The 17,598-nt window shown below is 43.0% G+C and overlaps 1 protein-coding gene across 1 annotated transcript; it reads right to left on the bottom strand.

Moving 5' to 3' along the window:
- Positions 1–1,089: 1,089 nt before the first annotated feature.
- Positions 1,090–15,634, bottom strand: LOC126168066 (trypsin-1-like). Its single transcript, XM_049920527.1, has 7 exons — positions 15,507–15,634; positions 12,995–13,093; positions 11,232–11,371; positions 7,856–7,953; positions 6,099–6,205; positions 3,381–3,574; positions 1,090–1,288 (listed from the first exon to the last, which is right to left on the bottom strand). The coding sequence occupies exons 1-7, from the start codon at positions 15,553–15,555 to the stop codon at positions 1,145–1,147; spliced, it is 831 nt and encodes a 276-aa protein (XP_049776484.1). The 5' UTR covers positions 15,556–15,634; the 3' UTR covers positions 1,090–1,144.
- Positions 15,635–17,598: the final 1,964 nt, after the last annotated feature.

Genomic DNA, 17,598 nt, shown 5'->3' with positions numbered 1-17,598 from the left:
CTAAAAGAGAACTACAGCTTTATCGTGATACACTGAAAACAGTGGACAGTCTGCATCCAAAGTTGCTGAATTTAATTGAAGGAACTACGTTCCTAGGCATCAAACGTCGACTGAATAGTAAACTAACTCCTGGCATAGCTTTATTACAGTTAGTGAAGTCGATTAGTACACAAGACATGCACTTTAGTGAAGCAGCGTCCAGTCAGAGGCAGGTTACCCAGCGTTTCGCTTATCACTTCAGATAAGTTCCTTCAAAAAGACCAATCTTGCTCTACGTCTCATCCTTTCCCAACTGAGTCAGCTATCTGCTTCTAGTCACCAATTCGTCTAGGACACTTAAGCATTAAATTTCCCGTTGCCTTCCTGTAGCTTCGGTACACGTGTGTAACAAAGCTGAGTCTTGTAATCCTTGCTTTCCAGAAGTCACTGATGCTATAAAAATCTTCCTTTCAAATTGTTAGTGGTAAGCCAGATATGAAGGGCTTATTTCAATAGTGGTACAAGTCCATTACCTCCACTTTTCTGCCTATAATTCTTCTCAAATCAATGATGCAAACAAACAGAAAGAAACGTTCATCTCTAGCAAGAAGCCATATGCTTGATTCTTTCTGGTATCTCAACTGCAGATTTTTCATCGCTCTTTTAACTTTAGGACTCTGTACCTCAGAACGAATAAAAATGGACTTGTACCACCATTGAAATAAGCCCTTCATATGTGTTCTGCAGAACGTGGTGATGGAAATAAGCAGAGTGCAAAGCTGCACCCGTAAACATCTTTGTTGAAGAGCTTGCTGCTAATGACATTCATAGCAGTACGTCTTTGCAGATTTAAGAAATAATGTTGAAGCCTTTCATTCGCTAATAATTTTCCTGTTTTCCGAATAGTTCCGTTCGTCTAGGAAGAACGTCGCGTGCATTCGAACTTTATCGTTCTGTAGTTTGTTTACAATTCTGTGTTCTTAAGACATTGTAGCTCCGCCCTTTGGGGCGACTAGTTATTTGATTGTTCAGTGAGAATCAATGAGTTTCATCATTGTCCAAGAGCCTCGGATTCAGAATGTAGGGAACAAATAAGACTGCAGGTTTTTTTAGTATTTTTATTATGCGTTAATCAATCAAGATCACAGGTCCCATCGTGAAGGGTTTAAACGTACTGGCTGACGAAGTCTGTGAAGGAAGACACCCTGGTGAAGACGGAAGGCGCTCCGACAGAGCCGCATGGGATGATTCCCCAGGACACGACTCCGATGAGGGCGCCGTCCTGGGCCAGTGGGCCGCCGGAGTCTCCCTGCAGAGAAACAAGTCAAGCACTCAGCATGCGGCACAGCCAGTTACATGGGTATTTAACAGGTAGAGAGATTATGGGCTCGTAATTATGTACGTCTGTTGGTGATCATTATACAAGGCGTGTTTTTGTTTTTAGTTATCGTCGTTTTAACTATGGCCTACTTCGCTGTATAGTGTCAAATACGTGTCGTAATTCGTTCCCCGTGCACAAGACTCTTCCAAGAGATCGAAATTCATCGAAAGCTTAGTGAAGTTTAAGCAGAAATCACCACAATAGGTGAAATGGTTACCAAAATTCTTCAAACGTTTAGACATGGCTTTCTTTACAAATGTTGATAATGAATTGCAAAGTGATCGATTATTACTCATTATTGAAGACGCGGTGTAGAACGTTGATGCAGAAGTCCAAGAGAACGTGTAGCGCTGATCTAGCACCCGGTGATTACTAATTGCTCCTGAGTTTCAAAAGAAAGAGTCAGTGTCAGGACGACAGTTCTTACTTAAGAAATAGACCTCGTACAAGCCATTCCATCTGAACTTATTACTACCCCGTTAATCCTCTTGATCTTATCCTTTGTGTGTGTGAATTCCTAAGGGACCAAACTGTTCAAGCCATCGGTTCCTAGACTTAAGCACTACCTAAACTAACTTAAACTAATTATTGCTAAGAACAACACACACACCCAGCCCGAGGAAGGACTCGAACTTCCGACGGGAGGGGTGCGCAATCCGTCACATGGCGCCTCAAACCGCGCTGCCACTCCGCGCGACTGATCATTTAATCTTTTCTTTTCTGCATGTTTAAACTAAGTTTTCTATCAGTTACCTTATGCGTGTGTGACTGCTTAGAGCAGTTCAGAGTGTCTTGTTCGTTATTTTTTGTCACGTAACTGCTTATCTTGCAAGATACTGTAAGTTCGAGTAGCTTTCATTTATCGTACAAATGATGACCTATTATCAGAATGATCCAGAAACTGCAATCAGTTTGACTGCCGCCAGTAGCCCAAGTGTGAATGCTGTTGACTGTTCCCAATATTGTCTACCTCTGTAAGAGAACTAGAAGTTAAGCACTGATGCAGCTACCTATCTCTTCAGTGAACTCCAGTTTCTACGTTTCGTGATGGTAAAATACCGGGTGATCAGAAAGTCAATATATATTTGAAAACTGAATAAATCGCGGAATAATGTAGATAGAGAGATACAAATTGGCACACATGCTTGGAATGACATGGGGTTTTATTAGAACCAAAAAAATACATACGTTCAAAAAATGTCCGACAGATGGCGCTTCATCTGATCAGAATAGCAATAATTAGCAACACAAAGCAAAGATGATGTTCTTTACAGGAGATGCTCAATATGTCCACCATCATTCGTCAACAATAGCTGTAGTCGAGGAATAATGTTGTGAACAGCACTGCAAAGCATGTCCGGAGTTATGGTGAAGCATTGGCGTCGTATGTTGTCTTTAAGCATGCCTAGATATGTCGGTCGATCACGGTACACTTGCGACTTCAGGTAACCCCAAAGCCAATAATCGCACGGACTGAGATCTGGGGACCTGGGAGGCCAAGCATGACGAAAGTGGCGGCTGAGCACACGATCATTACCAAACGACGCGCACAGGAGATGTTTCACGCGTCTAGCAATATGGGGTGGGGCGCTACCCTGCATAAACATCGTACGTTCCAGCAGGTGTTTATCAGCCAGGCTGGGGATGATGCGATTCTGTAACATATCGGCGTACCTCTCACCCGTCACGGTAGCAGTTTTGCAGTCGAGCGCCATCTGTCGGACATTTTGTGAACTTTTTTTGGTTCTAATAAAACCCCATGTCATTCCAAGCATGTGTGTCAATTTTTACCTCTCTATCTACATTATTACGTTATTTATTAAGTTTTCAAACTTATACTGACTTTTTGATCACCCTGTATGTATTCTAACAACACTCGCATACCTGAAGGGAAAGTTTTGAAAGGGTTAACTGATGCAAGACGTCTGAAGTTTTCGTGCGTGTACAGATTCCATTATTCGCTAATACCGGTCTCCCGCTGGGGCACAGGCGCCGCCTGCGGCTCCGGCAGGCTACTTACCGAGCAGGCGGAGATGCCGCCGGTCACGGGCCCGGTGCACACGTTGTCGTCGTTGAGCTCGCTGTCGCCCAGCAGCTCTGCGCACTCCGTGTTGCTGACGATGCTGACTTCGACCCACTGCAGGATGTCGGGCACGTGGGGCAGGATTCCAGTGCTGGTGCTACCCCAGCCTGACAGGATCGCAGACGATCCAGCTGCAAAACGAAAGGTCTAGTTCGTCATGTCGCTCCGAACGAAACAGAGCCGGTAGACATAGAGGTAATTTGTGGTGTACCCCAAGTAAGTGTGGTTGGACCGTTACTGTTTATAATGTACATAAATGACCTGGTAAAAAGCGTCGGATGTTGTTTAAGGCTGTTCGTTGATGATACGGTTGTCTATAACAAAGTAGCAACGTCAGAAGATAGTAGCGATTTGCAGAATGACTTCAAGAGAATTGCTGAATGGTGCAGGCTCTGGTAGTTGACCCTGAACGTAAATAAATGTAACATTTTTTACACACATAGGAAAAGAAATCCACTGATGTACAGCTGCGCTATTGATGATAAACCACTGGAAACAGTATTTGCCTTAAAATATCTACGAGTAATGATCCGGAACGACTTTAAGTGGAACGACCATATAAAACATATAGTGGGAAAAGCAGATGCCAGACAGATTCATAGGAAGAATCTTAAGGAAATGTAACTCAACCACGCAAGAAGTGGCTTATAAGGCACTTGTTCGCCCGATTCTTGAGTATTATTAATCTGAGATCCCTACAGTATCGGACTGATAGAAGAGATAGAGAAAAATGCAATGAAGAGCGGTACGTTTCGTCACCGAATCATTTAGTCGGCACGAAAGCATTACGGAGACACTCAACGAACCCCATTGGCAGACGTTACAAGAAAGGCGTTGGGCATCACGGAGAGATTTACTTTTGAAATATAGAGAGAACCCTTTCCGGGAAGAGTCAGACAACATATTACTTCCCCCTACATACGTCTGGCGTAAAGACGATGAGGAGAAAATTCGATAAATTGGAGCCAACACAGCGCCTTACCGACAGTCTCCACACGAGCTATTCGCGAGTGGAACAGGATTGGGGGGCTCAGTTAGTGGTACAAAAAGTAGCCTCCGCAGCACACCATTAGGTGGCTTGCAGAGTATGATGAAGATGTAGAAGACGCTGTAAAATCGTCGGTAACACAGAACAAGGCCACATTCCTTAAATGTTCATCCATCGACTGCAGCGTTCATCATAACCTAGGGTTCAAGAACGTGTAACGAGTGACTTCAAATCTCGTGAAATACGAGTGTTCATAATCAAAGTTGATATTAGAAATAAAATTAGTTTACAGATGATAGGTGGGATTTGCATAGTGAAGTACGCTTTGAACTTGTTTGCACTTGTTAAGTCAGGGTACCCATTTGTTTTCAATGATTCTGCAGTGACGCCCTAAAGCGCGTGATCCTGATTGCAATTATAAAACGACCCAGGTCCGACTAAGGTGGACATCAAGAGCCGTTACTTGTGATCATTTACATGAATTGAACAGGAACCGCAGCCACGCAAATAAAAAGTGAGATATCTGTAGAGGCGAAAGGGACCGCGTAGTACCTATCACTATACAAACTGCAGTAACTGACTGAAAATAATCCGCCACACTGTGATAATTATCTACCGGTCAGGGAAAGGAACGGTAAGAGACAATCATGAACAAACATGTCAGCAAGACAGTATCACAGCGCTTTTTAAAATTAATATTTTAAGAATTTGTAAGGCAATAAAACAGTTAACAGTGAAACGCAGGGATAGAAAGAGAAAGGAAAAATATAATCGATAGTATAGAGAGCTAGATAACCTCGTTTCTAATAAACATGGTTTGTGCAAACCGGAAAAATGTTTAGCATTTCTCACAGCATATGATTAACTTTCCTCTACATCATCCAACGGTAAAACATCACCCTCATCCAAGTATGGGAAAACGTTTTTGGATAAACAGTATTTTTATTTCTGATCAAACAGACTCAAGCTATTCAGATCAGTTCTTACCATATATTCTAATTGGAACTTACTTGCGTGACACGTGGCTATTTCACTCCAGCTCAACCACTTATGCGCAATTCGACAGTTCCTTGTTAATGAAACGGTAACATGGAAAGCAACAATTGCCAATTTCATAGCAAGACTGACACTAACACAGTTGAACAGGTATACGGGCGATAAGATAATTATAATGAGACGTCGATGACATAGGAAACATGGAAGCCAATTTGAACTTGCACGATTACCTCTGACAGCAAAAGGTGGTTATGGGCAGTCTGGACCAGCGAATCATTTTATAGATATACGTAAAATATAAGTTGTTGATCTTGTAAGCAATTTTTTATAGCTATGGTTTATTCTACATCTGGCACTACATAGCAAAACGGCAAAGAAATGACTAGACTATGACGCCACTCAACATAAAAAAAGAAAGTAAATGGGAGAACAATATTCTAGAGAAAGAGTAGACTGCATTTTCGTCAAACAACATTCCTACGGCTGTTACATAATACGGCATATTTTTAATGGTAACCTCAACCAGTTACAATTTTTATGGCTAGTTTGCTGCTTTACATTAATAATATCCTGTAAACAATTGTATTTTCTACACTGCGGCTGTGGTCTATTGCTACAACATTCCAGTAACAGCGACTGATGACAAAAGCAGCCACGGCTTACGGACTTACCGGTGGGGATGGCTCCAGCGGTGGGCAGCGAGATGGCCTGCACGTTGCCACTCAGAGACAGGCTGGACTGCAGTAGGAAGACGGCGATGTCGTTGATGGCGACAGTGCTGCAACACAGAGCACAACCAAACAACCTCAACACCACCTGCTACTCCAGCAAAACGTTTGTGAAAACGAGTGTATTGCGTGCCATGGGACAACCTGGTCCGTAACTGTAGGGTAACGAATGTGCCACAGAAATTAATCACCCGAGTAGAAAAATTGAGTTACCATCTCTCCAAGTTAACCTATTACTAATGAAACACAGAACCAGTTCATGTGTCATCCTCACTGTTTGGATCGCCACAGCACTCAAAGAAATAAAACAATATTCGGAGATTGTGTACGCTTGCAGAGGCCGTCTGCCAATAGATGGGTGCATCACGTAATTATGGTGTTACTGGGGTGTTTGGTGGTACTACCACTAGAATGGTCCTCCTCACATCACGCATACCGGTCTTCCCTTTGAGTGGCGCCACTACGCTGACATCGGCCTGCTAATGAACTGCAGTACGTGCGTGCAAGCAACGGCTTTCGTTTGAACGGCAGTTACATAGGACGCTATACAACTATAGTTCCATCTCCAATTTCTAACTTATTTTACTTGTCTCGAGGTTTATAGATGAGAACTACAGATCATTTTCAACAGTTTGCTGAAAAATGTTGTCTGTGTCTGAAAACAAAATGGTACGACTAGCAGTTAATACTTCTGTATGAATATGGGATTATTTCTAGTAAGGAAATGAACTTCATGTGAGTGGCTGCAGGAACTCATTTCCTTATGATAAATCAAAGCTTGCTCTTCTATTAAGTAAGATACCTCATGTGATCTAACATCTTCGACGAGCGTGCATATTCACACCCTTGAGCAACGCAGATTCGTCTCATGGAACTTTGTAAAAGGACGATAAATTGCGTTGTAAGTAGAAATTTAGCACGTTTTAAGACGAACACCCTGTAGTGGCGCAGAAGGAAGGAGGGTTGGGTTTAACGTCCCGTCGACATCGAGGTCATTAGAGACAAGCTCGGATGGTGTCAAGGATGTGGAACGAAATCGACATTGCGCTTTAAAAGGAACCATCAGCTTTGCATTCCTTTTCCTGGACTATGCTTGGGGATAAAAATGACTTCAATGCTCGTCACGAACATGAGGGCTGGTAAAATTGATTTTCAGGTTCAGGAGTCATGGAGATGGTAATATTTTCTGGCACATTTTGGTATTATTTGTTGTAGGAGCGATACTTAAAGTTTCATTACTTCTCTGGTGTCTGGAACCAGCACATTAATAACTGTTAGTTTCAGTCAAGAATAATATATTACAGATTTTAGTAAGTACTACTAGCTGCAATCAATAAAGTAAAAAAGTTTCTAAGGTAGGTTTGCAAGTTAAATCTTTTATCTCTAGTCATTAATGTGCCTTCTTCTTCTTATGGGCATGGAAAACCGTAGAATGAATGTTCATCCAGACATTGAAATAGCTTGTCAGTCTGTTTGCCTGTCACATATGCTACAGCCTTAAGATAGTTAATATTTCAATGGCCCCTTCAGTGACACATCTTGTTGCAGGTGATCGACTAATATAATGACTGCAGCTACCCATATTTCGTTGTGATACATACAACTGTTTTTGAAATCACTATTTTTGGAACTTTTTGTATAGGGAGGTCAGGAATTCACGTTCCACACGCTTTCCAAAGAGCAGCGGCTCTGAGACTTACCCCACCATCTCGTAGTCCGGGTGCACAATCTGCTCGGAGACCTGGCTCCTCTGCTCGATGGACGAGTCACTGCTCAGGGAGTTGATACCGGCGACGGCCTGGAACAAGTTTCAGACATTACGATTGAGGCTTATTATTAACCCTTGATAGCAAACAAGTGCAATACGACTTCATACAAAAACAACAGAGAAACCGTCTTGGGAGATGTGTCAAGATGTCTTTGATATCAACCTATATCAACGACCATACTTAATTCCACTATTACGTGATGAACAAGCCATGCTACCGCTCGTAGAATGGCTGTGCTTATTATTTAACAGCCTTCTGCACGTGTATACAGTATAGACATACACAGACAGCTACCGTAGATTGCCTGGCAGACGACTCTTCTGTCGTTATTTCAAATGGTTAAAATGGCTCTGAGCACTATGGGATTTAACATCTGAGGTCATTAGTCCCCTAGAACTTAGAACTACTTAAGCCTAACCAACCTAAAGACATCATACACTTCCATGCCCGAGGCAGGATTCGAACGTGCGACCGTAGCGGTCGCGCGGTTCTAGATCTGTCGTTATCTGTTAGTCCCTTTAGTCCACCATTAACGACATGATTCAACCAAAATTGGGCGTCAATATTTCCTTACCTCTTTTTATTATACTTTTCCTGAAGGCTATGCACTTTTATCGTCGGTCTGGCAGGATCGTTCCTTACTTTTACTCAATGCATTTTCCGCAACGAATATTGCTTTTATTCTATGACTACGCTATGTGATCACATTACTTCTTCGTGAGACTTTTCTGCTGATTGATCTTCCTGTAGTCTGACGCGCCGAAGATCTCTCAGATCAGCAGTGTAAATAAAAAGTTGCATTTCTCATTTTATCTTGTAACTACTGAACTCTCTTTCGATCGTCGATTTGTCCTCATTAAAATCGATCCCATACTCTCCTCCGATTTTATTCCTCATCGTAACGTTGCAGTTAACCATTTTCCTCGAAGTGTCCGAGTTTAGGACGGACAACCATGACAGTACTCAAACGAAAATTACCGTTTAAAGTTCCGTCGACAACGAGATCATTAGAGATCGACACAGAACTCAAAAGGTACCGGAATCTGCCTTCTTCACATTATCTTCTACTTCAACCATATGTAAGGCGAGCTACTACTCACTATCACACAAAGACGATAGACTGTCTAGGTGGTTCTATGTTTCCCTAAAGTTACTCACGATGCCATTATATTTCGAGTGTTACCTTTATTCGGGGTACAGACTCAAACAATGGCTGCTGAAAACGTCTCTCTTTTACGAAGGTACTCCCTATGTTTTGATATCAGTCAATGGGATACCAACGTGCCGAACGACCTTCAGAAAAGTAGAAATATTGCACTCTCTGTACAAAAGCCAACTGTACTGCAGTTTGAAGGCAATAAATGACTTTGTTATTGCCTGAGTTTTCGGCTTAACTGCAGCGTTTTCAGGTTATGAACACTATCGTAAAGTGCATACAGTCAAGTTATAAGTAATTGACATTTATTATAAGAATACATAGTATCCGTTCTTTCTGATATATGCAAAAGAACAGGCACCGCGGATTCATGAAACTAATGCGCCACACTGGACAGTGAATTCACATCCTTCAGTTACGTTCGACCTCCGGCGGGAATCTAAGATTAGCAAGCATGGAGGACATGGACTGGGGACTGTGGATAGGAGGCGCTTGGTGGGGATGTGAGTCGACTGCGGAGCGTGTCGAGATAGTCCGCGCATGAGCGATGAATAAGGTGTCTAGGTGGCGTGGTGGTTAACGCAACCGCTTAGTAAAGAGGATACTGAAGTTTCGAGTCCCGGTATGGCTCACAGTTTCACTCGTCGCCGCTGATTCCGCATAAAGTATCGATGATGTCATTAGTTTCTTCTCTTTCCTTTCCTTTCTCTTCCCCCCCCCCCCGCCCCCCCCCCCCGCCCACCTTCAATTTACATAATTGTTATTGATATTTAAAACTAAAAATTGAAAACTTTATAAATGGTTGTTGGTCTGTTATTTATTTTGCTGGAGAGTGAATATAGGCTGCCAGTCCATCTCCATTATCTTGTACGTCTCACTGTTTCATATGAAATGTTTCATTGCAACGACTTAAGACGATACTACTAATACAGCCACTACCATAAATAATAGATTTTTCTCTATACGTCATGGCAAGCCATTTCTTTTATACAGGGTGAAGCGAAATTCGAGCACTCGGGTTTCGCAGCGCGATTCCTCACATGCCAGCGATAAAAAAATGTCTCACAAAATTTCGTCTGGCGAGTACATGTGGCAGAAAAAGGACGTTAAAGAGTGGCAATCTGGCAACACTGTAACCACATGAAGGGTAACTACCATTTTACTTGTTCTGTGCAGTTGGTGCAGTGGATGAAGTTTTGGCTTAGCATCCAGGACGTCGAGGGTTCAACCCTGGGTTGGGGTTCATTTCTTTATTTGCTAATTTCCTTCTGGCATTTCATACTGTATTATATACCGTTTCTTAGGTCACATGTATCCTAAATTTACATTTTATAAGGCTGAACACAACAGATACGTGATTATACAAATAAGAAACATATAGTTGAAACAAATAATGGCATCATGGTGATAACAGACAGAAATAGTAACCGAGTTTGGACATTATTTGCAAAGCATGTTGCCAGTCCTACTGATAATGTAAGGCCCTAACGAAATGTAGTGGACCTGAACGAGGCTAGAATAATAGTTGTTATTAATCTATGTGAACATTAGAGGAAAGTACAAAGGAAACAGGTTTCGCATCCAGTAGGTGAAATGGTGCGAATAAATTCGAGCCCACGACATGGAAAGGGCTTCTTTCAAAGCTGACCAATCTTCCATTTCTACGATTATTGTATGTAAGTACAAATATTTTCCAGAGGATCCGCTGCAATCGCTGTTGACGATTAAGATGCCAGATACCGCATCATCTGGACTACATTTACCACAAAAAAAACATATGCTTGAGCCCAGGATCGAACCCTCGACTGTGAGAGACATTTTTATCGCTGGCATGTGAGGAGTCGCGCTGCGAAGCCCGAGTGAGTGAATTTCGCTTCACCCTGTACAGTATTTCAGGCTTACTGTTTCGTGCAACAGATGGAGTGTCCTCACGATACCAGTTGTATAAAACGGATGACGAGTCGCCTCGTTTGGACCAGTGTCATCTACATCGTCATCTAACAAAACATTCGTGCTAATACCAGTTACGCGACACTGGTCGAAACGACGTTCAGAAACTCGTAATTTAGGGTGAAATTTCAACTGCTATTAGTATCTGTGGTTGTAGTCGACTCACACGTAAGAATGTTAGTGTTTAGGCGTGCCGCTCACCTCGTAGTGTCCGACGAACAGCGGGTCGGCGCAGTGGCCTGCGGTGACGAGAGCGTTGGCGCTGACGACGGAGGCGCCGCACGTGTGCGACGCGACGCCCAGCATCACCCACTGCAGCGACACCTGGTACGGGAACTGACCTGCACACACAACACGCCGGCTCAGCGCCTGCTGATGCCGCACTCCTCACAAAGGACAATGTCTACCAGTACCCCAGCAACGTCAACTGTAAGCGGTATGTGCGCCACGTGCAGTTGGGTAGGCACGCCGGCCCCAGATCGAATCCGCCCGGCGGATTAACGACGACGGCCGGTATGTCGGCCGGCCTGGAAGTGATTTTTAGGTGGTTTTCCACATCTCGCTAGGTGAATACCGGGCTGGTCCCCAAGTTCCGCCTCAGTTACACGACAAACAGACATTTGAAAACGTTCGCACTATTTCATGACTTACACTAGACGAAGACAGCTGGGGTACACTACTTACGTCCGGGGTGGTTCGAGGTGGTGTCAGGAAGAGCATTCGGCCACCCTCTCCAATTAACACTGCCAAATCCGTAATAAACAGCCGACCCCGCGTAGGAGCGGGACAAAGGCTCCGAGGGAGAAAGAAGAGAGACCGGGCTTGCCACCCAACCTCTTCCGCTGCAACTTCACTTAGTGACTTTCGCACGTTTTCAGTCCAAGTCCGTAACTAGCGAGGTACCTCACTGACCGCCTGACTTTCCCCACAGTGTTCTGGTATTTTCTGCACTCAGCATATGATGGTTCAGCACAAGAGCCATGGCGTTTTTATTGACTAATACCATGAGTTATTTACCTTTCATAGTTTTACTGATTGGAATTCTAAACGAAGTGCGTTTGGTTTCCTGTCTCCTGTGAAAATGAAGTTATTTTAAAAATTCTGAACATAATACACTCAAGGAGGCCTTGTTAGGACAGCACAGCGTACTCATTCGCAACTTTGTAAATCAATCGAGCGAACTACGCACAGTTCGGTTTTTCCCGTTAAATCAGTCAGGGACAATCAAGCAGATTCAGCCCACAGACAGCAGGCTGGTTCCACGTGTACACCAACTAAATAATTACCACAACAACTGAAAAGAATACACCTTACATCGTGCACACTAATCTCTCTTTCATCCTACACGTATGTACCATGGAAATAGTAGAACCATTGTAAAGTCTACCTAAGTACAGCTAACACAGACTCGCGATTACCACGGCTCTTACCTGTCCACAATTCAGTTTTAAGATCTCTCTTACGCTGACCCACAGGCTATACCGTTATCTTCCGATGGTCTCCTTCCATTCCTGCTAATAGACGTAAGGCTGTAGCTGTTCCCTAGGATGGGTCGCACTAGTGTCTTGTGTGCAGTTCCTTCAACGGATGCACTGCACCAGTGCAGCCTCGTGTCAATATGAATTAATAATATTTTCCCAGTTTCAATTTGTTTCGTTCCTTGAAATGAAAGGAAGTTTTAACAGATCTTATTTAAGATCCGCTGCACTTCCGGAAACCCTCTCGAAAAATTTAAATTTTCCATTTACATTCAATACCGTTGACGTTTAAGTCCTCCAAACGTCGTATTTCAAAGACTTTCAGTCGATTTCTTTTTCTTCCTTCCCCGTTGTTAAAGTACGACAACCACACATTGCTTTGGTAACTCTGTTCGTTCACATACAAAACCCTATTCCACGTGCTGCAGTTTACGGCTCACGTTTCAGTACATCAGAAGACAGACAGGTGCCATTGGAGTGACTTACCCAGGGTGGCATCTGCACCACCGACGATGCGGCCGTGCTTCAGGCCGAACCTCCTGTGGGGCCCGCTGTGTGGGACACGGCGGATGGGCAGCTCAGCCGCTGCAACACAATAGAAACCACTGTCATTGTGGTACTAACACAAACAAAACGTTAACATGCAAACAACCTTCCTCTTTGACGACAGAAATAATCTCAATATTTAAAAAAAAATGTAGGTGATATGTGGCATAGTTGACTGAAATAAATCACTATGTTGGTTCAGCCGCCTGTCGCAAAATGTGTTCTGCACCCGTGCACTTTGGCGTCTTTCCTAGTGGATATGTGCGAGTTGTGCCGCATATGTATTTTTTACAGTGTAGGTGAATGTAATGAATCCGTGCACAATGTAATGTTATGTTTGTGTCCTATGTTGATGATGATGATCAGGAGGAGGAGGAGGAGGAGGAGGAGGGAAGGGAGGTGAAACCCGATGCCAGCATATAACCTATTCCTTTCATAGAGCAGTGTCCGCAACTCGCGGTCTAGTGTCTAGCGTTGCTGCCTCTGGATCACGGGATCCCGGGTTCGATTCCCGGGCGGGTTGGGGATGTTCTCTGCCTGGGAAATGGGTGTTCGTGTTGTCTTCATCGTTTCATCATCACCATTCGTGACAGGGACTCGATTAGACTGTGTACAAAATAGGACTGTGAAAAAAATTGGAAGTTTGAAGACACAATGGACTTTATGTATATTTTTATATATTTTAATTATTTTCCTCCTTTTCCCTTTTTCAGTCTCTCTTAAATTTCGATAAAAGTTGTTTAACAAACTTTCTTATGCACTGGAGACGAAGCAACCACCTGACATCATCAAATCAGCAGCCCAACTGTTTGTTACAGTAAGCTGACGATGGTTATACTACAAGTTGCATTCTTTCCACACGTCACCTCTCCCACGTTAGCAATAGTTCATCAACATCACATCCGAAATTGGTCCCAATGACTCCATTAGAACACTTTTGTCTCCACCGATTTTGCCTCTGGCAATAATTAGAACATAGATCTGATCTCATCTCCAGCATTGTTAAATTTTTTTGTTGAGAGATAGTGAACATCAAAATCTGCCCTTTTAAAATCTTTTTCAAAAATTCTGCCCCCATTCAAATATGCTGAAAACTCAAACCAGACATAAATGGCACGTCGAGTGCTGTTCTTCATCACCGCTTACTTGCAATTGCTGGCGTAATTTTCGTGCTTTAATTAAGGAAGTATATGTGCGTCTGGCGTAGAATTTCGAGACCACTTAGGATTCGACAGGTTCGTATCTATGCATAAGTCATTCGATTTAAAGTTCGGTGACTTGCTAATGAACACGTCATAATCAAAATTACCGTACTGTGAACAGTTATTTCTACTTTGTAACTAACGAAATTTTCCAGTATATTATTGGTCACAAAATATTAACTTTCTTTCGACACAAGTTCAAACCAGAGAGTTTGTTTAATGGTAGTATGTTTCTTTTCTGAGAAAAAGTAAATAGAAGTATTTGATGCCATAGTTAGTTTTCAAGATGTTGTGTAGAACTGTTTATTTGCGTTTGTATAAGAGTTTTCAAAATCGGATACTATTAGATCTTTTCAATTCAGTACAACCATTAAAACCTATTTTTAAACAAAGAATTCAGAAAGCCCATTCATATTACACTGCATGTGGTCTACTCTGCCGTTTTTTCTTAAACATCGTTGATTCTTTACATCAAACAATCGAGTAATAACATCGTTTTTGCCCCAATTCGTTTGACCAGCCCCATAAAAATCTTTTCCACACGATCAGTTAAATCTCTCATCGGACCCCTTCTCAGTCAGTCATTAATCCTCTTAGAATGACTTAAGTAAGTGATAAATTAATTCAAAAGTGGAAAGAGTAACAATAGAGCTTGCATTGTTTGGACGGGTGGCATTGTTAACAGACTTCGCTACTGCTATGTCTTCCCCGCAATTATCCTGCACACCTGGTCTCGCTGAGAGTTAGGGCTGAAAAGGTAATAATGTTAGGGTTTAGCATTACGTCAACGATGAGGCCCTTAGAGACAGAGCGCAGGCTAGTAGGACTGGAGAAGAGTCGGAAAAGTGCCAGCTGTATCTTTTTCTGTGTGTCTGTGTGTGTGTGTGTTGGGGCTTATGGGCGCTCAACGTCGTGGTCATCAGCACCCGTGTCTTTTTCAATGGACCGCTCCAACGTTTGCTCTTAGCGGTTTAGAGACATCACGGTAAACGTTAATACCGATGTCCAGGCAACAATTTCAACCATTGTCCTCCTGAATATGAAATTTGTGTTTTAACCAATTCGCTTCCTTGCATCTACGTAACATGGAGTGTGACATACGGTGATTACAATGTCTCTGGAAACGATGGGGACTGGAAAGCAGAAGAGCGGCTACTACACATTGAGCAGCAAGAGGGCCACATGTCTTGACAACAGATTACTAACGTACAACTAAATGTACAGCAAAACAGAGAGCGTTGAACACTCACCAAGAACGCAGGCTGCGAGCGCCAGCACGAGAACGGTCTGCCTCATCATGATGGACCTTTGCGAGTCTGGAGACGAGGTGCCCCGCAGCGGATCCCCCGCCTCTTATATACCCACTTCTCCAATTACAAGAGGCTGTCCTTTGCACCTTCGACGAGAGGGAAGGCCACATCATATACTTTGAACGTCTAATCAAACTGTCTGATAACGAAGCTCATTTGTCTGATTAGAGGAGAGACCTGAAATTCTAGCAATCAGCTTCTTATCAATAAGAATTTTTCATTACTGTTTGATAGTATACTTACATATTTTTTTATTTCTTTGCACCGATAAAACTAATAACCGGCTCCTGTTATTGACCGAATACACGTTAGTTACGTGTTTGGCTGGAAGTTATCTGCCGTCTTTTTTGCCAGCTCTTTTTAGAAAACAAAATAAAATGTCGTGTGACTAGGGCCTCCTGTCGGGTAGACCGTTCGCCGGATGCAAGTCTTTCGATTTGACGCCACTTCGGCGACTTGCGCACCGATGGGGATGAAATGATGATGATTAGGACAACGCAACACCCAGCCCCTGAGCGGAGAAAAATCTCCCACCCAGCCGGGAATCGAACCCGGGCCCTTAGGATTGACATTCAGTCGCGCTGACCATTCAGCTACCGGGCACGGAACTACCAAATAATAGGTCATTATATTTTACAAGTTATGTAACATTATCGTGAAACTGTGAGTATTGTAGTCTTGACAATAGCACATCAATGTAATATATATATATATATATATATATATATATATATATATATATATATATATATATATATTTTTTTTGCTCTGTATTACTACTAGGATTTTCTGGCTTGTGGTTTTACTAGATGCTTCTCCATTCTAGTTGCTTTTATGTATTTTTCATTGAGGTTATTCCGATCACCCCACCCCTCCGGAGAGCCGAGCGTGTGAAAGTGTGGCTTTCGTACACGTGAGGTGCATCCAACCCACCTGGCTTATTAACGGCGAGGGTCCGTGTGCTGGCCAGCCCACACACGGATTTTAGGCGGATTCCCACATCCCACTGGGTTAATACTGAGCTGGTACCAAAGTCCCGGCTCACTTCCATGATTCGCAAACATCTGCAGAAATATTGATCACTTGCACACGAATAACACTACACCTAGGCAGTTCTATCTTAATAGAAACTCTCCTGCGGAAATTGGGGGACTAATGCTTTTCCAGGGGTGCTTGTCCAGCAAAGGTAGAGATGCTGCTAAGGTAGGAGATGAGATATTGTTGGAAGCAAAGCTGTGAGGACGTCAGGAAGCAGTTTTAATCTGGCAGGAAGTTTCCTTTATTCTTGTTTTAAATGCGGAATGTTATCAATATTTCTTGTACTGTTATGTGAGATGTTACCTCCTACTTCCGCATATGGAGTGCCGAGACCGATTTAGTACACCTTCCTCCACTTACTTAATTGCCAGTCCTTCGTTCATTAAAAGCACGCATGGTCCCCAAGCCATCATAAGTACTAAGGCAGTCTCAGGCTATAGAGAAATTATACTCACAGTTTCCAGTGTAGCCGCGCCGAGCCACACATACGAGCACTGTTCCTTTGACCGTTGTATATAACTTCAACGATTGAGCAGACCGAAGAGACAGCTGCAGAAGACCGTTTCCGTACATAGAGCCTCAGCGCGACCGAAAACAATGTAAGGCCACTGCCTTGCTTTAATTCAGTTAATAAGCCAGACATTCATCACTAAGTGCAACTATACCTAGCAGTAATTCGCATTTGAGAGATTTACAAATGCGTCTAATGTGATAGGCATTTGTGTCTGACAGAGACAGGAAGAGAGACAGGGTGACAGGAAGCGGTGAAGGAGATAAACAAAGAGACAGAAACAGAGATAGATAGACGTGGGGGCAGTGGGGGAGGCAGACAGGAATAACGGGAGGGTAAGACGCAAGATAGCCCATTTGCAGATGGTCAGGCCAAGAAACCTAATTGTAATTTAAATTCGTAACTAATTATAATTCATTGCCACTGTATAATAATCGCACATACAAGTGCGGAATAGCCCAGATATATTTACTGAAGGAAGCT

Source organism: Schistocerca cancellata, chromosome 1 (assembly GCF_023864275.1).
Source record: "Schistocerca cancellata isolate TAMUIC-IGC-003103 chromosome 1, iqSchCanc2.1, whole genome shotgun sequence".
In the NCBI taxonomy this organism is placed as follows: domain Eukaryota; kingdom Metazoa; phylum Arthropoda; class Insecta; order Orthoptera; family Acrididae; genus Schistocerca; species Schistocerca cancellata.
This window is presented reverse-complemented; position numbering and strand designations above follow the sequence as displayed.